General features: G+C 53.9%; 1 protein-coding gene across 3 annotated transcripts in view; it reads left to right on the forward strand.

Moving 5' to 3' along the window:
• The window catches only part of MGAT5B (alpha-1,6-mannosylglycoprotein 6-beta-N-acetylglucosaminyltransferase B), an 82,901-nt gene that overhangs the window by 31,693 nt on the left and 29,957 nt on the right, over positions 1 to 21,251 (forward strand). For all 3 annotated transcript variants that reach the window (XM_033182322.1, XM_033182323.1, XM_033182321.1), the window contains 5 exons: positions 3,509 to 3,624; positions 4,258 to 4,331; positions 5,202 to 5,372; positions 6,120 to 6,284; positions 6,956 to 7,125. In XM_033182322.1, the coding sequence (XP_033038213.1) occupies positions 3,509 to 3,624; positions 4,258 to 4,331; positions 5,202 to 5,372; positions 6,120 to 6,284; positions 6,956 to 7,125 (696 nt within the window). The remainder of the gene's footprint in view (positions 1 to 3,508; positions 3,625 to 4,257; positions 4,332 to 5,201; positions 5,373 to 6,119; positions 6,285 to 6,955; positions 7,126 to 21,251) is intronic.

Below are 21,251 nucleotides of genomic sequence, written 5' to 3' on the forward strand. Positions count from 1 at the left end.
CCCGCCTCTGCACTCTGTCCTTGAAATATTCATTCCAGGCTGGGTATGGTGGCTCACACCTGTAATCCCAGCACTTTCAGAGAACGAGGCAGGAGGATCACTTGAGCCCAGGAGTTGGAGAACAGCCTGTGCAACGTATTTTCTACAGAAATTTTTTTTAAAAATTAGCTAGACATGGTGGCTCATACATATGGTCCCAACAATTTGGGAAACTGAATTGGGATGATCGCTTGAGCCCCGGAGGTTGAGGCTGCAGGTGATCTCGCCGCTGCACTCCAGCCTCTGTCCAGGGTGGCAGAGTGAGAGCCCTTCTCTCTCTCCTTCTCTCTCTGTATATAAAAAAAAATTCATTCCTGTCAAAGGAGCGTCCGTCCTGCCCCTGTAGATCAGCGTGGAAAGCAGCTCCACGATCTTCATCTGGACTGATTGCAGAGCCTAGCAGACATCAAATCGGCATGTTTCTTCTTGGGGTGAACCCAGGCATTGTCGGTGGGAGCACATCACTGCCAAAAGGGCAAACACTGGTTCTTAAACAAGCATAGTAGCGGTAAGAACGTCTAAGAAACTTCCTAGATGGGCCATAATGAGAAAAGGTTGATGTGCCCTGGTCTAACCCAAGTCCCTGTGGCTGCTGCTTCAGCCACATCAATATCAGTGCTGAACACGAATGCAAACAGTGCTGATGTCGCACAGGTACCGCTGGCCACGCACTTTACAGCTCTCTCTTCGTTCAGGCCTCACGATAGTAGCTGCCCTTATTTCTTAAAAGACAAGACTGGTGAACACAGAGAGGCTCAGTGACCTGCCCAGGGTCACACAGCTCATAGGGGGCTGAGCTTCTCTCATCTCCTTGTGTGGTACTGGTAATGGTAGTGAACCTTGATGTGTTTTGGACGGATGAAAAATACTCCTACCTCCTTCTGCCTGAGGATTTTTTGAGCAAACGAAGCAGGTGGCTTTTAAGTCTCTTCTCTTTCTTCTTTGCAATCTCACAGAAGGCTGTCATGCATTCAACTTTGTGCTCCAAAAAGCCATGTCCAAGCCCTGGTCCCCAGGACCTGTGACTGTAACCTTATTTGGATATAAGGTCTTTGCAGATGTAGTCAAATTAAGAGGAGGTGCTGCTGGATTTGGATGGGCCCTGGTTCCATGGCTGGTGTTCTTATAAAGAGAGGAAGGTGGACACAGACACACACAGGGGAGAAGGCCGTGTGAAGGCGGAGGTGGAGGTCGGCGTGAAGTAGCCACAGGCTGAGGAACACTGAGGGCTGCTGCTACTTCCGGAAGTTGGGAGGGAGGCCTGGGGGAGACTCCTCCAGAGTCGGAAGGCACTGGCCCTGCTGCCGCCTTGCTGTCTGACTTCCAGCCTCCAGAGCTGCCAGAGGAGAAATGGGTGTGGTTTTAAGCCACCTGGTTTGTGGAGATTATTTCAGTTGCCTAAGGAAACTAACACAAAAGTGGTGGCATTTTTTATTTTAAGAGTTTTATGTTTGTTTGTTTTTGTCAAAGTTTGCCTTGGGCACTGAACTAAAGAGTGAGAGGACAGACTGGATTGTGTGTACGTGTGTGCATGTGTGTGTGCGTGTGTGCATGCGTGTGTGCAAGAGTGTGCATCTGTGTGTGCATGTGTGCATGCATGTGCATGTGTGTGCGTGTGTCCGTGTGTGCGTGTGTGTTTGTTTATGTGTGCATGTGTCTGTGTGCATGTGTCTACTGGGGTGTATATATGTGTGCACGTGTGTGCGTCCATGTGTATGCACGCATGTGTGTGTGTGCATGTGTGAGTGCCTGTGTGCATGTGTGTGTGCACGTGTGCATATATGTGTGTGTGCATGTGTGTATATGCATGTGTGTGTATGCATGTGTGTACATAGGCGGCTCATTCCCCATTCCTGTCATCTGCCTTTTGTCCCCTCCACTTCTGTGTCTGCTTTGCCCCCACCTGTCATCCTGACTAGTCCCTTGACGTGTATGGGGCTACTGCCCTTTCTTTCCTTAGGAAAGGTGGAGGTGGGAGAGGAGGATGGCTGCAGAGGGCGGGTGGCCATTGAGGGTTTCTGTTATGCCTTCTCTAGTGGGCAGCTCACCAGGCTCAGAAGATGAGGAGAGGTGGGGTTTGCAGACCCGAGCGGAGCCCAGGTTGGAAAAATCCTTCATTGAATTTCTGTTATGTGCAACCATAAAGACCTTGTATAGGGATAAACGGAGCTTAAACAGGGCCGGCAAAGCCACGGGGTGAGGTGAGAATCAAAGGAAACTGAATTAATATGTTTAAAAAAAGGCCAGCAGCTTCCTGGAGAAAGACCCCCAGGACTGTCTTTGTGTGAGAAGATCTGCCAGCCGAGGGGAATCCATCTCAATAGAAGTTTGCAATGAGAGAAGCACGACCTATGACGGCTAATAAATGTCCCTGAGAGCTGAGTAGTAATCAACACAGGAAATAAATTCTCCAAAAATAAAAGCAACACTGGTATCGATGGTGAGGTGGAGGGCTGTGGTGGTGGCAGTCACCTCCTTTAAGATCCTGGGAAGGATTTGTTCTCAGGAAGCCAGTGATAATTTACCGGAGTTTTAATACCTGGCAAGTGTCCAGGCTTCTGTGGGTGGAATTCATTTTGGCACAATACGGCCTCTTGGGAGGAAATAGAGAGACAGACTGGGAGAGGCCTGGCTGTGCCTGGGAAAAGGCCTCTGTCACTTGTGTGGTCCCTGGACAGAACCTAGCCAGGCTCTTGAATGGAATTCCTCTGCCTGTTTCAGCCCCATGTGTTACCCTTCAGCACACGTGCAGTAATGCACAGACATGCCTGACACGTGCAGATAGGGTCGCATGTGCAGATAGGGTCACATGTGCAGATAGGATCACATGTGCAGATAGGGTCGCATGTGCAAATAGGGTCGCATGTACAGACAGGGTCACATGTGCAGTCGTGGGCACACATGCAAATGTGATCACATGTGCAGTTGTGGGTATGTGTGCAGTTGTGGGTATGTGTGCAGTTGTGGGTATGTGTGCAGTTGTAGGCACACGTGCAGTTGTGGGCACATGCATATGTGGGGACATGCGCAGATGTGGGGACATGTGCAGATGTGGCACCTGTACAGTTGTGGGCACATGAAGATATGTTCCCTGACTGCTCAGGGAAGGTGGATGTGAGGCCTGGGGCCAAGGGGCAGGGATGTCCACTAGTAAGGGCCTCTCTGCAGATATAATAACACATGCACTTGTGGGCACATGTGCAGTTGTGGGCACACATAAAGTCATGACCAACATGTGCAGATATGGGCTTTCCTAGATGTCTGTAACGTGTGTACTGGATGGGGTAGGCTGCCAGCTCCATCTTCCCACCCGATCCACTCCCCACCATTTGGTCTGCTTGGGGTTAGGGTTTGGGAGCCTGGGGTATTGCAGAGCCTGCCATCTTTGCCCGTGGGCCTACTGGCAGGGCCCTCCTGGGAAGGTCATCTTGGCCGGTTCTGTGGCTCACCTCTAGCTTCTCCCACTTAGGATGCCCCCTGGGGCCGGCCTCATGGAGCGGATCCAGGCTATTGCCCAGAACGTCTCCGACATCGCTGTGAAGGTGGACCAGATCCTGCGCCACAGCCTGCTCCTGCACAGCAAGGGTGGGTGCCAGGGGGGCGGGGGTGCCCTCTACCCCAGGGAGCCAATGAACTGGGTGCTGAGTGGGCCCTGGAAGGGTGGGACACCTGCGATGTGGCTGACTTCTCTTGACAGCAGCTCTTCTGGCTCTTCGGGGCCCCAGTTGAGGCTTTCAGGGGGAGGACTAGGGGTTCACTCCCCCGACCCGGCAGGAGGGTGCTGAGGACAGTGGAGGTCCCTGGAATCCCAGCCTCTGGGATCCACAGTTCCAGGAGTGAGGCCACGTGGGGAAGGGTCCCTGGGTGGCCCCCTCCAGTCCCTGTGATGTGAGGAGCAATGAGCTGGGGGCTGCAAACCTCATTTCTGCCTCCTCAGAAAACGCTGGGGACGCTTTCGGGTGGGTGCATGAGGTCTGCCCATCCAGGCGGCTGCTGGGTAGCTGTTCACACCAGCTCCTCACTGCTCCTGAATCCCCTGAGGAGGCTGCGGGCAGCCCAGGCCCGGGATGACCTTGTGGGTGGGTTATGGTGCTGGTGAGCTTTAAGGTGGGAAGGTCTGGCAGCAGATTGTGTGGGAAGCTGCCTCCCGCACCCAGGCCTCCCTCCCTGGGCTCCTCCTTGGACCCAGGCCTTCAGCAAGGTGACCTCTCCCTACAGTGTCAGAAGGCCGGCGGGACCAGTGTGAGGCGCCCAGTGACCCCAAGTTCCCTGACTGCTCAGGGAAGGTGGAGGTGAGGCCTGGGCTGGGGCGGGGATGTCCACTAGCTAGGGCCTCTCTGTCCAGCCCTGCCCCTAACGTAGGCACAGCTGGCAGAGGCCAACCTCAAGGAAACGGCTTCTCTGCTCAGCGCATCCACCCCCCCCATCAACCCAAATCCCCCAGGAGGAGTCGCTCTCAGGTGTCGGTGCTTTCTCACAGCAAATGATTCCATCTCCGAGTGTCACCGCCAGCAGCCAGCGTCCCCCAGAGACTCAGAGGAGTGGCCCTGGCCGCCCTGTCCCCGCTCCTCCTGGCCCAGCCAAGAGCTGGACACAGAGTCTTCCTGCCCCATCTCTGGGGCCACCGCTGGCTGCATGAAGTCTGCCCCTGTAGGAGCTGTCCACAGCCATGAAGCCAGCCCCCCGCTGGTTCTGAATGCCCTAAGGGGTGGGCAGTGGTGCCACAGACCCCCTCCTCAGTGACCATCTGGGATCACTGCAGGTGGATCCTGCCATGGCTCCAGCCCTGGCTGCCTTGGAAGCTGCTCCCTGACCTTGGCCTCTAGCCCAATCCTGCTCTGGTAGTAGGGAGACGGGGACCAAAGGGAGAGTGAGACAGCCAGGACTCCTGGCTCTTTGCCCCAGACCTTTGAGCCAGCGTTCTCTCTCAGTCCCTCCTCTTTCCAGACATGAGGGCTGGTGATCCTGCCCCTGCCATCTCTGGGGTCCTTCAGGCAGGTCCTTGCTCTATCTCTTCTCTGCCCTGTCCCCTGTTGCATCAGTAGGGCGGGCCCCATGGGCCCCATCCTTGACCTCAGGGCCCCTGGGGTGCACGTGCAGGGGAGCCCCCGAGGGTTGGTGGGGCTGGCGCAGCCCCTTGCCCAGCCTGGCCCTCTCTGCAGTGGATGCGTGCCCGCTGGACCTCTGACCCCTGCTACGCCTTCTTCGGGGTGGACGGCACCGAATGCTCCTTCCTCATCTACCTCAGTGAGGTCGAGTGGTTCTGCCCCCCGCTGCCCTGGAGGAACCAGACGGCTGCCCAGAGGGCACCCAAGCCCCTCCCCAAAGTCCAGGTGGGCCTGGGAGGTGGGTGGGCTGGTGAGGGGCCGGCATGGCTGGACATCCTTAGGGACAGTGGGCAGAAACCTCTGCCCTGCGGGAATGAGACTGAGCGGCTGTGCCAGGTGTGCGGGCGAGTCCCAGCCCACCCTGCCGGGCAGACAGGAGGCCAGCCTGACAGGGCATGTCTGTCTTCTTTGAGATGCCACCAAGCTGGGCCTCTTTGCAGGGCAGGTGGGGGGCCTGGAGGTGCTCCCTTAATAGAGTAGAATAGTAGTAATAGCAACTGTCACTTATTGAGGGCTTTCTGTGTCCAGACGCTTTATTTGCACTTGAAGTTCCCAGCCATCCTCGTGTGATCATATTTGACAGACGATGCATCTGAGGTTTACCGTTGAATTAATGGGTTTGAGGCACACAGTTGCTGTGGTGGCCACATCTGTCCCCTGCCATCAGAGTTCTGGCTATGATCACCGCCCACTGCCTCCCTGCTGTGGTTGGGATCCCAGGAACTGCTGTGGTTGGCTACCTCCCTGGAAGGGCTGGGTGCCCGTGGTTAGAGCTGGGCTGGGGAGGGTGTGTTGATGGGGAGGGCAGGACTCCCTAGTTTTGGGGGCTGATGAGTCCCTTACAAAGTGTGGGAGAAGCTGGAGCAGGCCCCAGCCTCATGGGAGGGTGCCAGCCCCTGTCCCCAGGCCAGCGGGGAATGATGGTGGCTACAGGTCGAGGGGCAGAGAGAACTGAGGTCTGGACCCCTCCAGGCAGTTTTCCGAAGCAACCTGTCTCACCTCCTGGACCTGATGGGCAGCGGGAAGGAGTCCCTGATCTTCATGAAGAAGCGGACCAAGAGGCTCACAGCCCAGTGGGCGCTGGCTGCCCAGCGCCTGGCGCAGAAGCTGGGGGCCACCCGGAGGGACCAGAAGCAGGTGCGTGGCCCCTGCCCCCTCATGTGCAGGAGTTGAGAAAACTCAGGGCCCCCACTTCCAAGTGGGCATGGAATAGGTCTTCAAACAAGCTGTAGTGGGCTTCTGAATTTGATCAGAGGGAGCGAGGGGTGGAAATGCAGAGTCAGGATAGATGTCTGTGGTGTTGGCCCCTGGCCCTTTTCAAGGTTGGGATCGAATGACAAGCCCCCAAGGGGTCCTGCATTCTGTGTACATCTGGTTCATGTCAGGCAGAAAAGTCATGGTATTGGCCTGGAAATTCGGGAATGTTCTGGGGAGCTTTGTTAGCTCATCCCTCCCTTCTTCCTTCCCTCCCTTCTTCCTCCCTCCACCCCGTAGATATTTACGTGACTCTCACATTGCCCTTTTATTTCTTTCAGAGCCTTTATCATTTCATGAAATTCTCTCTTGTCTGTGTTCACTGTTGTCTACCTCTTCCATCTGGAACATAAGCTCCATGAGGGCAAGCACATGACTATCTTGTTCGCCCGTGTCCCCAGTGCCCGATCTGGTCACTCTGGTGCCAAATCACCTGCTGGGGCCTGGCCTGGAGACAGGGTCTGCTGCCAGCTGGTCTCCTGGCCAGTGCCCTGGGGGGCGGGGCTGAGAGCTGCTGCTCCTCCCTGCTCACCCTCTGTGTTGCACCAACCCAGATCCTGGTCCACATCGGCTTCCTGACGGAGGAGTCCGGAGACGTATTCAGCCCTCGGGTCCTGAAGGGCGGGCCCCTGGGGGAGATGGTGCAGTGGGCGGACATTCTGGCTGCGCTCTATGTCCTGGGCCATGGCCTGCGGGTCACAGTCTCCCTGAAGGAGCTGCAGAGGTGAGTGCTGGGGAAAGCCACTGGCGTTGAGTGGGGCAGGGAGGGGGTGAAGGGAACCCCTCCTCTCCCTCCCAGGGGCCGTGGGAACCCCTGCTCCACCTGCAGCTCCCATGGCCCTGAGGCTCTGAGACCCTGGGAGGCCTTCTGGTGTTCTGCGGGACATCGCCACCCCAATTCCCCTCCTTCTGCCCGGTCTTGGGGGATGTAGCAGGGAAGTGTATTTGCATAGCTCTGTCTGGCCAGGGCCTGGCTCCTTCTCGGGTGTTTGTGCTCAGAGACTGACACGTATTGGCTTGTGGAGTTGAGCCACGTCTGCAAGCCATTTGAGCCCCTCTGCCTGCCGTCCTGGAAGGCTTGGTTTCTCTTCTGGAACTGGGCTCCTACTTGGGTCTACTGTAGGGTCTGGAGACCAGTAAGATGTGGAGGGTGAAGGGGGTGGGTGGGCGGTGCCCTTACCCGGTGCTGGGCTTTCCAGGGTCCCTCAGATGCTGTGGGAGGTGGAAGGGCAGTGATTAGAGGCTCCCCTGGGTGCTTGAGGGTAGGATGGGGTGAGGCTGAGAGTGTGGGGATACCAAGGGGGTAAGAGTGTGTGATTGGGTTTATTTTTAACCACTGTTTCTGTGGGATATAGGAATACAGATTTTTCTCTCTTTGTTAATATTTATTATATGATATTTGATGCATACAAAGTCTATTTAAAGTATGTTGTGAAACATGAGAGTCAAATCACCTCCCATGTGTGACCATCCACTTAAGATCATTGTCACCAACGACTCTGTGTCTGGTGTCCGCCGATCTCTCTCTGCCTCTCTCCCAAGCAAAACCTTAACTTGAACTTTGTGTATATTTTTCCTTTGCTTTTTTTTTTTTTTTTTTTTTAATGGAGTTTCTCTCTTGTCACCCAGGCTGGAGTGCAGTGGCGCGATCTTGGCTCACTGCAACTTCCACCTCCCAGGTTCAAGAGATTCTCCTGCCTCAGCCTCCCGAGTTAGCTGGGATTACAGGCGCGCACCACCACGCCGGGCTAATTTTTGTATTTTTAGTAGAGATGGGGTTTCACCGTGTTGGCCAGGGCTGGTCTCGAACTCCTGACCTCAGATGATCCACCTATTTTGGCCTCCCAAAGTGCTGGAATTATAGGTGTGAGCTACTGTGCCCAGCCTCTGCTATACATATATTTTAAAATCTTACTTATTTTAAAATAGAGATGGGTTTTCGCCATGTTGCCCAGGCTGCTCTCAAACTCCTGGGCTCAAGTAATCTGCCTGCCTCAGCCTCCCAAAGTGCTGGGATTAGAGGCACGAGCCACATGCCCGGCCTACTTTGCTATCTAACATAGAACTTATTCCTTCTATCTATCTATATGTTTGTACCCATTAACCAAACCAACCTCTCTTTATCCCCCCTCCTCACCACATTTGATGAGATTATTCCTCAGGGTCTTCCTTAAAGACCCCAAAATTGTTTGCATGTGAATCAACTTTTCTTCATTAGCCCATTAACTTCTACTCAGGTGGTTTTCAAGTGGTTTCCTTGTGTGTCTCCCCAGAGCCTGCCTACTCTCTTGCTGGTCTAATTGGCCTTCTCTCCACTAATGCTGATGCTCTGTAGTACAGTAGTGTTGGAGAGCAGAGGATGCTGATGAGGACAGAGCCATGGCAGTCTTAGGTCACTAGGGCCCAGCAAAGCGCCAGTCTTGGGCAGCTCCTTAGTTTCTACACTTCTTCCCTGCAACTCAGAGTTTGCCAGTAACTCAGGAAGAACGTCCGTGACTCTGATCAGAGGGAGGAGTCTGGACCAGTTGTTTTGAGTAGTGGGAGAAGGAGGCTGGGTCTGGGTTGTGTTGCTTAGGAGTCTGCTAAATGACCCAGTGCTTTGAAGGTTTTCATCCCCATCGCCTGAAATTCACAGCGCTGGAGTCATCCTTTTAAGTGAATGCATTCAATGGATAGGCTCAGTAAAGATGAAAAAGTGTCTCCAGAAAGGAACAGCACATGTAAGTGAGGCTATGGGGCAGAAGCAGGTTGATGCCAGAGACTAAAGAGGCAGCTGTGTGCTTGTGGCTGTGCTGAGAAGCACCGTCCAGGTCGAGGGTGGGCTCTAGGGGAGGAAATCCCCACCTTGAAATAGCAGGTCCAGGAGGAGCTGCAAGGAACCCGGCTGGGAGCTGTCCCCGAGTGCTAGTGCTGAACCCACAGAGGGACTCCCAATGCTGGGAGAGGGAAACAGCACATCCCTCACTCTGGCTCTCACCCTGGTGACACCTTGTTGTCAGATCCAGCTGTTTGCACTGTGCAGGCCACTTTAGAGCCAAGGTGTGGGGCCCCCTCGCTTGCCTGCACCCACTGCTGCACACTGAACTATGTCCACCCCTGGCTCCCTCTGAACAGAGGGCCTGGAAGAGGCATCGATGCTGTCTGTGGAGCAGAACGCTGCAGAGGCAGTTAACATTTGCAGATTATGGAAAGAGGTGATTTTTCCCTGGCCTGGAAGCTTCCTACAGGGAAGTCAGAAGGGGCGGGGCTGAGGAGGAGGGAGAAGAGAAGGGACCTGGGTTGGGGGAAGCTAAAAAGGTCTTGAGCAACTTGTGAGTGGCACAGCCAGTGACTGTGGCTGACCATGAGTCAGACCTTCCTCAGCAGAGCAGCTAACAAGGGTCTAGTGGCCCTTGATGCCTGGGTCACCAGAGACCCCAGGATGTAGTGGGAAGAATTCTGGGGAATGGGAAGAATTCTCAAGGAATGAGAAGGCATCTCCTCTGCATTCATGACAGCCCAATGCCACCCGTATCATCTTTCTGTAAGAAAGGCAGATATCTGACGAGTCTCCTTGAGAGGTGGGAATGGAACTCAATTGTTCTGCATCTCAGCCCATGCTGGGTTTCTGCTCTCTCGCCTTACCCTGAGCTCTTACTTTCCCAGAGCTCTGCATCCTCTTCTGGTCTCTCCCCTGGGCCCAGCACTGAGCCTGTGGTCAGGACAGTTGCCAACACCTATCTCAGGGCCAGAGCAGGGACAATGGGGGTGGCTGCACTTGGGAGGCCCTGAAAGTGAGGCCCTGGTAAAAAGTGACAAGATCAGGAAATGCCCTTTCCTTTACTATTGATTGTACTTTACTGCCTTGTTCTTTACTATTCATATGCCCTCAGACATGCACACATAGAGACCCACATGCACACACACATGTGAACACCCATTCACATGCATGCACACGTGTGTGTATACATTCATGCAGCCTCTGCATGCACCCATGCATACACGTGCATATCCACCACATGTGTGCACATACATGCATACTCACCCACTCACATGCACACTCATGGACACATACTCATAGCCTCTGAACCCACACGTGCACACCCACACATGCACACCCACTCACACACCTGAATATGCACACACTCCACATACACACGTGCAAATGCACGCTCCTGCATGTGCAGACATGATGCATCTATACAGACACGCATGCACACTCTCTTGCACACACATGCACATCCACAGCCCACAGGAATCAGTGTTTTTTACCAAGCAAGGCTCCATTTCCTCTCAGGCTCTTGCAGATCTGAAGCAGCTCCAGGGAGAGGTTGCCCCATCTCTGGTTTGCAGCTTGTTAAATGGGTAGGACCAGGACTGTGCTTAGATGCCCTGGCCCGTGGTCCCCTGTGGGGTGAATGAACGATCCTGCTCAGACAGGACAGAATGATGTGAACAGCTCAGCGACCTCAGGGGATCTTCTTAGGAAGGTGATTTCTAAATCTGCTACCAAATGCAATTTAAAAACAACTAAAAGAATAAAAATAAAAACCAAACCACCCTCCCCAGGAGAATTCCCCAGTTATGCCTACAAAATTTACAGCATCAGCTATGGTGGGAATACATTCAGGGTGGGGGTTCTTAACCCTGGCTGCAGCAAAACCACCTGAAGCACTTTAGAAACTTACCAGTGTTTGGGCCCCAGTCTAGGCATCTCTGACTTCATTCATCTGGGGCGGGGGCCCAGGTAACCAGTTTAAGCTCCCAGTGATTGTAATGGCCACCAAAGGTTGCGAATTGGAAAAGCTTGAGGCTGTGGCTTTTCTAAGCCCCTCAGCCCAGGACACAGTCTGGGTGGCGGTGGGGCTGGGACATTATAGAATGCATGGCTTCTTCAAAAGGCCTCATCTGTGTCCCTAGTGCAGTCCTGGAGGATGGGATTGGGGCCCCAAGCTCAGAGCTCTAGAAGAGATGTAGAAAGAATGGGAGGATTCATCCTGAGTCCTCCTCTGCACTCCTGAGAACACCCAGGATACCCTTGGTTGCTGGAGTGTGGCCTAGTTGGGGGGTCAGGCCACAGAGGCACCCCGTGGAGGTGGCCCAGATGGTGGGGCCTCTGGCATCCTGCCCAGGGCATCAGGTGGGAACCTGCTGGTCTGAAATGCACTTTGTGCCATGCCCTTTCTTGGAGGTACTTTCTTCCTTCTTCCTTTGTAAAGTGGGGGCATTGCATTGGTCCCCACAGTTGGCGAGGTCAGTGACAGATGTGAGGCCAGGGTGGAGGTGCAGCTGTGAGCTCCCAGGCACATTCCCTGCCGGGGCCTCTCTGATACATAAACGCAGGCCTTTCCTCACAGCGGAGATGTCAATGCAGCTTGAGATGTGGATGAGCCTCCTAGAGCTGCCGTAACAATGGAGCACGCGCTGTGGGGCTCACACAGCAGGAGTGAACGAGCTGAATCCTGGCGCTGGAGTGTGCTGCAGGTCCAAGAGCAAGGTTTTGGCAGGGCTGGGAGCTCCTGAGGCTGTGAGGGAGTCTCTGCCCCAGGCCTCTCTCTGGGCTCCTGGTGGTTTCCTGGTGAGGAACTTGGTGACCCTTGTCCTGCAGCTACATCTCTACAATCATCTCTGCCTTTGCCTGGCGGCTTCCCTGTGAGCGTGCCTGTGTCCAGATGTCCCCTCCCTATAAGGACCTATTGCATTAGGGCCCACCCTAATGCCCTCATGTTAACTCCATTACCTCCGTAAGGACCCCAGCTCCAAAGAAGGTCATAGCCTGAAGAATTGGGGGTTAGGACTTCAATATATCAATGTGGAGGGCGGGGGACACAATGTCAACCCATAGTAAGATGGCAACCCTTGTAGCCTGGATGGGGCCCTGGGCAGTTCCCACCGAGTAACCGTGAGCCCTTCAGGGAGAGGCAGAAGCACGCAGGGCCTCACCTCTCAGCCCTGGGAGCCGTTCTGTAGGAGCAGCACCAGTTTAATTTGAAAACAGGTCAACCGGATGTGAAGGTAATCTGAATTCCGAGTGTCTCGGCTTGGCTTCTGTGACAGAAACGTCTCCCTTGGCTGGCGAAATGACCCGCATGGGAGGCGGCGGGACAAAGACGCAGCTTGTACATTTGTTGTAGTTTATTCACAGATGTTCATGGCAGATGTCCTGGCCACTGACGGAGCAACAAGGCTGGACGGATGAGCCGGCCCTGCTCCGCTCCTCGGGTTTCGGTGTTTCAATTAACCTGCTCACTGGAGTGACATTTGGGGCAATGTGCAGGATCCACATCTGCCTTTGCTGCTGCAAGATGCTTCCGGGGTGAAGGAGTTGGCACGAGGGAGCCGTGCGCTCTGTGATGAGATTGCAGTGAGGTGATGTCAGCCAGTCCCCGCCTGTGCCCCGCCGTGCATGGAGGGAAGGAGAAGTCAAACCTGAGCATCTGCCCAGCCGTTGCATCCTGAGATGGCCTCGTGCATGCACAGGTCCAGGGTGGGCGTTTTAAAGTTAAGCCTTTCCCTTTCTGCTTTCCCAGAATCAGCTGTGCTCATCAATTTTATTTGCATAATTTCAAGCATCATTAATAGTACATGGCATGAGGAAAAATTACTGAGCTCTTCCTCCATCCATGAGTGAAATTGGGTTTAGTAGAAAATTAGTTGACTTAACTGGCAAATGATGAAAGCTTAAGAGGAGAATGTTTAAATAAGGAGGACTAGGAGAGACAACTCCTGGCTGTCAAGCATGCAGCCAGGCTGGAAATCTGCCTCCTGCCTGGGGCCCAGTGCCCAAAGGAAAGGCTGGGGAGGGTTCCCAGAGAATGACGAAGGTGGAGACTCGATCTGCTTCCTCCGGCACAGTCCACGGTGACCAGCTGAGGCAGGTCTTAGGGTTGGAACCCAGAGATCAGATCTGGATATGACTGGCACAGACTGGTCTGGGCTAATGCAAACTGGGCACAGCTGCTGGAAACCAGCTTGAGCTGACCAGAGCCAGGCTGAACTGGGCAGCTCAAACCAGCTCCAGGGCGGAGGATGCTGCCCTTCTCTGAGGGAGGGGAGAAAAGCACTGGGTTGGGGCACACGTTGAAACAGAGGTGCCCCATGGAGGCCACTGGGTGATGGGCCCAGGGGAGGTGTGGCATGGAGATGGAGTCTTGGCCATTGAGAGTTGTTGAACACAGTGTGGATGAAGTTGCCAAGGGATGGGAAAACAGGCTTGAGGGGCACAGACTTGGGAAATATCAACACAGAAAGTCCTCTTACAGGCAAAGGAGACTGAGGAGTAGCCAAGAGCAAGCAAGATGTGGTCATGGGTGCCCATGAGAAGATGCTTCTAGAAGGATGGTGTGACCAGCAACACATTGCTCATTGAGAAACCAAGTAAGAAAGAGACTGAAAAATGTCCAAAGAATTTGGTCCCATGGGGCTGAGTGGGGCAGCTCACTCCTGTAATCCCAGCACTTTGGGAGGTCATGGCGGGAGGATTGCTTGATACCAGGAGTTCAAGACGAGCCTTGGCAAGATAGTGAGACCTGGTCTTTACCAAAAACAAAAAAATTAGCTAAGTGCGCCAGTGGTCCCAGCTACTCAGGCGACTGAGGCAGGAGGATCACTTGAGCCTGGGAGGTCGAGGCTACAGTCAGCCATGATCGTGCTACTGCACTCCAGCTTGGGTGACAAAGCAAGACTCTGTCTCCAAAGAAAAAAAAAAAAAAGAAGAAGAAGAAGGAGGAGGAGGAGGAGGAGAGGAGGAGGAGGCGAGGAGGGAGGGGGGAGGAGGAGGAGAAGAAGAAGAGGAAGAAGAAGAAGAAGAAGAAAAGAAGAAGAAGAAGAAGAAGAAGAAGAAGAAATAATAAAGAAGGAAAGAAGGAAGGAAGGAAAGAGAGAAAGAAAGAGAATTTGGCCACATAGATGTCATTGCTCACCTTGGAAAGAGCATTGTGGTGCAGTCGTGGGGACAAAGGTTCTAAACCCAGTCGGCTGTGGGAGTGTGGAAGGTGGGATGGGGAGGACACAGTGGTCGTGAGTGTCTGCACTTCTCCCAGGAGTTTGACCAGGAGCCGGAGGAAAAAGAGCACAGGAGTGGGGGTTATAGAATTGCAGGCAGGTGTGTCTGCCTCCTGGGGGTGACCAGTCGAAGGACCACATCCTAGGGGGTGTAGACCACACAAATGTATCCTGTCACAGTCCTGGAGGCTGGAAGTCTGAAATCAAGACTCCCTCTGAAGGTGCTAGGGAATAGTCAGTCCCAGCCTCTCCCCTGTCTTCTGGTAGCCGAAGACATTCCTGGAAGGGTAGACAGTGTTCTCCCTGCGTCCTCATCTCTCCCTCCCTCCATGCATGACTCTGTCCACATTTCTTCTTCCTCTTTTTTTTTTTGAGACAGAGTCTCATCCTGTCCCCCAGCTGGAGTGCAGTGGTGCATTCTTGGCTCACTGCAACCTCCAACTCCCAGATACAAGTGATTCTCCTGCCTCAGCCTCCCAAGTAGCTGGGACTACAGGAGTGTGCCACCACGCCCAGCCAATTTTTGTATTTTTAGTAGAGACAGGGTTTTGCCATGTTGACCAGCTCCTCTCAAACTCCTGACCTCAGGTGATCCACCTGCCTCGGCCTCCCAAAGTGCTGGGATTAGAGGCGTGAGCCACTGCACCCAGCCACGTTTCTTCTTTTTGTAAGGACACCAGTCAGATTGGATTAGGGCCCACCCTAATGCCCTCATCTTAGCCTGATTACCTCTGCAAAGACCCTTGTTCCAAATAAAGTCACATTCACAGGGACGGGGATTAGGACATCACCCTCCTTTAGGGGGGTCACAGTTCAGCCCATGATGGAAGGTATGCTTGTTTATTTTTCAAGATAAGAGAGTGCACTCATGTTTAAATGTGGATATGAAGGAGCCAGAACAGTAGGGAGGTTGTGGACACAGGAGGGAGAGAGTATCGCTGGCAGTGGCTTCAGGGGAGGGTCCCAGGAGGAGGGACAGGGACAGCTCTTCTCCCCTGAGGTGAGAGAAGGAGCAGAGACCAGGGTATGATGTAAATGCAGCGGGACGGGGGGCCCGGGCTGGGGGCTGGGGATCGGGCACTCCCCTCTGATGGTTTCTGTTTTATCTTTGATGCGGAAGGGGAAGGCATTTCCCATGAGCCAGGTGGAGGCAGCGGGAGATGCGAGGAAGTGGACAAGACCGAGAAACAACCCTTGGGCTCCACCAGGGTTTGTAATATGTTACCCCCTAAACAAAAAGGATTTGAACCAGATATGGCAAAATGTTAAGGCTTGACAAGGCTGGGAAATGGAAGCATTGGAGCATTGTATGATTTTCTATAATTTTCTGGATGCTTGAACTATTTTATAACTTATAAGCACACAGATTAGGAAAAGGGGGAAGAACCGCGTCTTGGCACCTAGACTTGTGAATGGCGGCTCTCTTGCATCACCCTCCCTGTTCCAAGAGGAGGCACGAGAGGCTGACGATTATGTTACACTAAAAATCCCCGGCCCCTCTCCTGTCTCCTTTTTCCTTCCCCTTCCTTCAGTTTCAAGGAGGCATTTTAACCTCCTGGCTGAGTGGGGAGCGAGGGCATCCCAGCCACACCTGGCAGCCAGACACCCAACCCAAGTTGGCTGGCGGTCAGACTTTTCCCCGGGAAATTCAGACCTGGGTGGGCAGAAGACCTAGATGGCGGGCAAGGGGACAGAGAGGGAGCAGGCGCCGGCATGACGAGTGTGGAGGGATCTCATTCCGTGTAGCCAAATGTCGTGGAAGGTTGTGGGCTTCTGCTGCTGGGGCCTGGGGCTGCCCTGGCCCCTGCCCTTCATCCTTCCTTGGGATCCAGGAGCGACCTTCCTCTCAAGGGCCTTGTCTCCCCTTATGCTCCATGTGCTGCACTGGTGTCTCAGGGAGTCTGTTTCTTGCAAGTCAAGGCCCCCGGTCAAGTCTGAACATTAACCAAAAAGCAAGACGGTTGGAGGCCGTGCTGTGTCACCTTTCCCAGGTCTGGCCTGGCCTGTGTTGGGGAGGGCTGCAAGGGAAGACTCATGGAAATGATGTCGCTGGCCCTCATGAGAGATCCATGTACCCCGAGTACAGTGGGGAGAACTTGGGGAGATAGATAAGAAATGAGGACGGACCAGGCCTTCAGCTCATACCTGTAACCCCAGCACTTTGGGAGGCTGGGATTACAGGCGGATCCCTTGAGTCTAGGAGTTCAAGACCAACCTGAGCAAGTGAAACCTAATCTCTACAAGAAAAAACTCAAAAGAGAAAGAAATGAGGAGAAGGACTGGCCTCTGGATGCTCCTACAGGAGGCAGGATTCATCCCTGGGGAGGAGGCATCGGGGCCCCTGTGAATCTCAGGGATCGTGGGTTCTCGAGAAGGGATGGGGGGACCAGTGTTCTTCCTCTGCCAAGGACAGACCAAGAGAGTGTCTTGTCAGATGGTGGCTGGAGAGGAGGAAGGTGGCAGTGGACGAGCTTCAGGAACCATCTGTCAGGGAGACTGGAAGGAGCCACCCACGGGAAGGGTAAAACTCAGGGGTTCCTGCCTCTTGGAAACTGGGGCCAGGGCTGGTCTGGGGCCCTTTTTATTCTGGGTGAAGCTGGCAGAAGGACAAGATGGTACGAGTAACCCCCTAGCACTCCTCCCGACTATGGTGTCAGGTTTGAGTCAGCCGAGTTGTGCTAAGTCCAACGCCAGGTGGGAGGTTTCACTATGACTCAGTGGCCAATTAAATGCTTTCAAGTCCGGGTTTAGTGCGAGGATTTTACACACCAACCTTCACTGCAAATATATTCAGCACCCACAGGCCAGTGGCTCGGGATACGAGTGCACTGACTGACAAGCCAGGCGGGTCCGAATGTCCCTCGAAGTCAGTTTCTTTGCTGTGTCTCCGGCCTCTGCAGGGCCGTCTGTGGTCATTTCTCAGCTGCCTCTGGCTTCGCTTTCTTGTTGGGTCTCGGGGGTGCCTTCCCACAGCAGGCGTCATCTCATCACCCCAGTCCAGCATACATTTATCACTTGAAGGATCAGCAGTTTCACTGTGGGCTGAGTCACTTGTCATAAGTGACTCCATTTTGAGATTATTTAGGATCACAAAACACTATCCTATATCACCACCTGCCCCTCAAGTCAGAGTAGCTTTGGTAAAAGGAATGCATTTTCCTGGGAGCCAGACTGCTTTTTCCTCAGCAGCTCTAACGTGGAGCCAGGGGCCTTCAACATCCGAATCCAGGATGCAGGGGCTGTGTCTTAGCTTTTGGCCCTCATCTCCCACTGAGACTGCTTGAGTGGGATTGACAGCAGAGTCTTACCCCAAGGCGCCTGCACAGGTTGGTTCTCAGCAAAGGTTGATGGAACTGGATAGAATAGCAAGAGCCCCTGGCACACAGGAATCACCTGAGGAACTAAAAATAATCCCCGACGTCCAGGCCCCAACCCAGAACAAGTAGAGGAACCCTCCGGGTGGCCTGGGCACCAGGAGCTAAAGCCTGGATGAGATAACCTGGATTTGGGCTTAGTGTTTACAGGCATTTGTTCTAGAAATCGAGGCCTGTGTGTAAGGAAGAGGACTGGGAACAACCGGAGGGCCGAGTTCCCGTTCCTCTTCCTGCAGCCGTGCTGGCAGCCAGGGGAATGAGTGTGCGGTTTCCTCCAGCTCTCCTGGGAGCACGGCCCTATTCTTAGCCCTGAGTTTGCTTACTAGGAAAGAACACTGGGGAAGAAAGTGCCAGCTTTGGATGCCAGCCCCACTTTGGGTCTGCAGTGTTGAGGATACGCGGCTTCCTCAGTTTCCCTTTGGGAGGCTCCCCCCGCCAACCGCACACCTTGCAACCCACCTGCCCCCGCACCCATGCTTTGTGGTGGCTTCGGCTAGAAGGAGCACCTGTACTGTGCCCCCGTCTGCCTTTGGACTCCCTTTTCCTCTGAGCCACAGACCCCGAGGGGCCTGGCAGCTCTCAGCTGTGGCCCTGAACCCTCGAGGGCACGGGGTATGTGCTGGGGATGTTCAAGGGCATCTGCCTTTTTGGGAGATGGGAGCTGAGGGCAGAGCCATCCCAATGGCTCCATAAAGCAACTCGGGGCTGCTTCTGTTGGATACAGGGAGGTCAGTCCATCCTGGGCAGGAAGAAAATGCTGCAGGACTGTGTAATTCTTTCCTCGTTAGTGATCCTAACCCCTGCTTCCTAAAGCAGCTCATTAGATGCCCAGTTCAACCTCTGAGTTTCTTCTTTCTGCCCCCATCTGATCTGTCAGGGACCAGACAGTGACCTGCTCTGGTAATGGGCCATGGTGGGGTCAGGGGCTGCCCATGATGCTTGGGAAACGGGCACTAGTCAGGTTTGGAGGATTTCAGGGCCCTGGGGAGACGGAACGTCCCAGGCTGCCCCGGCTGTGTGTTCCCCTTGAGAGGCACCCAGTGAAGTTGTGGATCCTGCCTGCACTTCAGCCCCTGGAGCCAAAGATCTCTAAGCCCTTTGCAAGGATTCTTTTTAATTAGGTCTCTCCCACACAAGAGAAAGAGAGAGAGAATAGTTTGTTCCACAGTTTGAGCACTACCTGGAGAGATTATTTCTAGCCACAGACCAAAGGCACAGAGAGAAATAAAACCAGAGAATTTTTAGCCTAAAAGAGACCGTGGAGATTCGCCTGAGCACGTGTCCCACATGTGGAGGCGGACAACAGAGCGATGCGGTGGCTTGCGGAAGGCTACCGAGCAAACGCCTGCTGGAGCTCCTGGCCAGGGATATTTTTCATTGCCAGAATTCAGCATTTGAATTCCTAGCCGAGGGTTTCTTCTATGAAGTGAAGGTTTATTTTTTCCCTCCCTCATCCCATCTCCCCATCCTCCTCTTTGATCTTTTAGCAAAGAGCACCTGAGCCAGTCCTTCCCTGGATATTTCCTAAACCCCTGTGTTGTTTGTGGCCAGCTGGGAGTCCCAGGCAGGTGGGGAATGTGACAGCTGGAGAAGATGGGGCTCAGCCCCTCGGGGAGGCAGAGTGCTTGGCATGGGAGCCAGGAGTGTGAATGGGTTGACTTAAAAATGCTTTTTAAATCGTTCATATTTTTAAGACTGGGTCTCACTCTCTTGCCCAGGCTAGAGTGCGATCGTGTGATCACAGCTTACTGCAGCCCTAACATCCTGGGTTCAAACGATTCTTCCACCTCAGCCTCCTGAGTAGCTGGAATGACAGGCGCATGCCACCATGCCTGGCTAATTTTTTGTATTTTTGGTAGAGATGGGGTTTCACCATGTCGTCCGGGCTGGTCTCAAACTGCTGGACGCAAACGATCCTCCCACCTAGGCCACCTAAAATGCTGGGATTATAGGCGTGAGCCACTGTGCTGGGCTGGCTTTTTAAAAAATTGTAGTAAGATGCACATAACATAAAATGTGCTGCCGTACCCACTTCGAAGGGCACAGTTCAGTGGCAAAGCACATTCACATTGTGGTACAACCGTCGCCACCATCCATCTCCAGATCACTTCCTGCAAAACTGAAACTCCATACCCGTTAAACAGTAATTTCCTATTCCTTCCTCCCCCGAGAGGGCAGCTTTTCCGGGTGGATTAATTTGGGCACAGTGCAGGGGCGAACTCTAACCAGGTGACCTGCAGAAATGCTCCATTTCCCTGGACCACCCTACCCCTACCCCTTTCATCTTGGGATTTAGACTCCTATTCATCTGGCCTGGGGACACTCAGAAGTATATTCTAACCAGCCAGTTTGGCAATTTCATGCAAACTTCCCCGTCCTTCCCAAGCACTGGCTATTGGCAGTGGGCAGATGGTGGGCTACACAGCAGATGCATGTCATGTTCCTTCTGTCCCTGAGGTCCTGCCTCTGCCCACCCTTATCTGTGGGGGCTGCTGAACCGTCCTCTTGACCCAGCCCTGGACTGAGAGTTCAAGAGAAATGAGGACTTGGCCTTGGAGGTGCAGAAAGGTCTGGACAGGAGCGTTTTGCGGATTCAGCAGGATTGGTGGAAATGCACAGCCGCGCCTCCCAGGAACCTTTGGCTGAAGGTTGTCGGGGGATGGCGTTTTCAATTCATGTCACTGCTCCAGCCAATCACTTAGTGTAAAATTGCCCGTACAAGTAAACTTAAAAGACAAGTGATAAAACTACAGTCTCCCCGCAGCTGACCTTTCTGCTCTCCAGGGGACAAGGCTCAGGTTTCTTCTGACAAGAGCAATGAGGCCACTGCGGACACCTCCAGGGACGTCCTCCCCTTCCATTGAAAATCCTTGTTTTCCAGGGCTGGGGACATGTGGGCTTCTCCTTAACTCTTCCTGGGAAGGGGATGCTGCTGTCTCGGGGCCGACTGGTCTCCCTCCTCTGCTGTGATGTCCTTTGAGCCACGTGGAGGGCCACTGGGCTCAGGTCCAGACCCGAAGTCCAGTGGCCAAGGCACCTTCGCCCCTGGGCCCCTCACTCACCCACACTCTGTCTCCAGGGAGGCTTTTCTTGGCCAACTGTTAAACATTGAAACCAGTTATTCCTGAGGGTCATCTCATCTACCACTTTGTTATTGCTTCATGAATACAGCAGATGTTTAGTGGGTCAGATCCTGTCCTTGGTCCTGAGTTTTAAAGATGGCCTGACCCTGCCCTCAAAGGGGCCTCCAGATGGGAAGAGGTGTGTCCCAGGTATGGAGGGAGCATAGTGGGAGGGGTGTCTCAGGTAAGGCTTCCTGGAGGAGGAGGCGATGTTTGAGTTAAGCACGTAGAGGTGAGAAGAGTATTCTAGACCCAGGGAATGGTTTCTGTGAAAGCAGGGCACCGTCGCAGGAGAACCTTGGTAGGATCAGAGGGGAGGGTTTGGCCGGGTCCACCTTGAAATTTCTGTGGCCCCTGGCCTCATGTGTGAC

This window comes from Trachypithecus francoisi, unplaced genomic scaffold (assembly GCF_009764315.1).
Source record: "Trachypithecus francoisi isolate TF-2019V2 unplaced genomic scaffold, Tfra_2.0 Lachesis_group20, whole genome shotgun sequence".
Lineage (NCBI taxonomy): Eukaryota > Metazoa > Chordata > Mammalia > Primates > Cercopithecidae > Trachypithecus > Trachypithecus francoisi.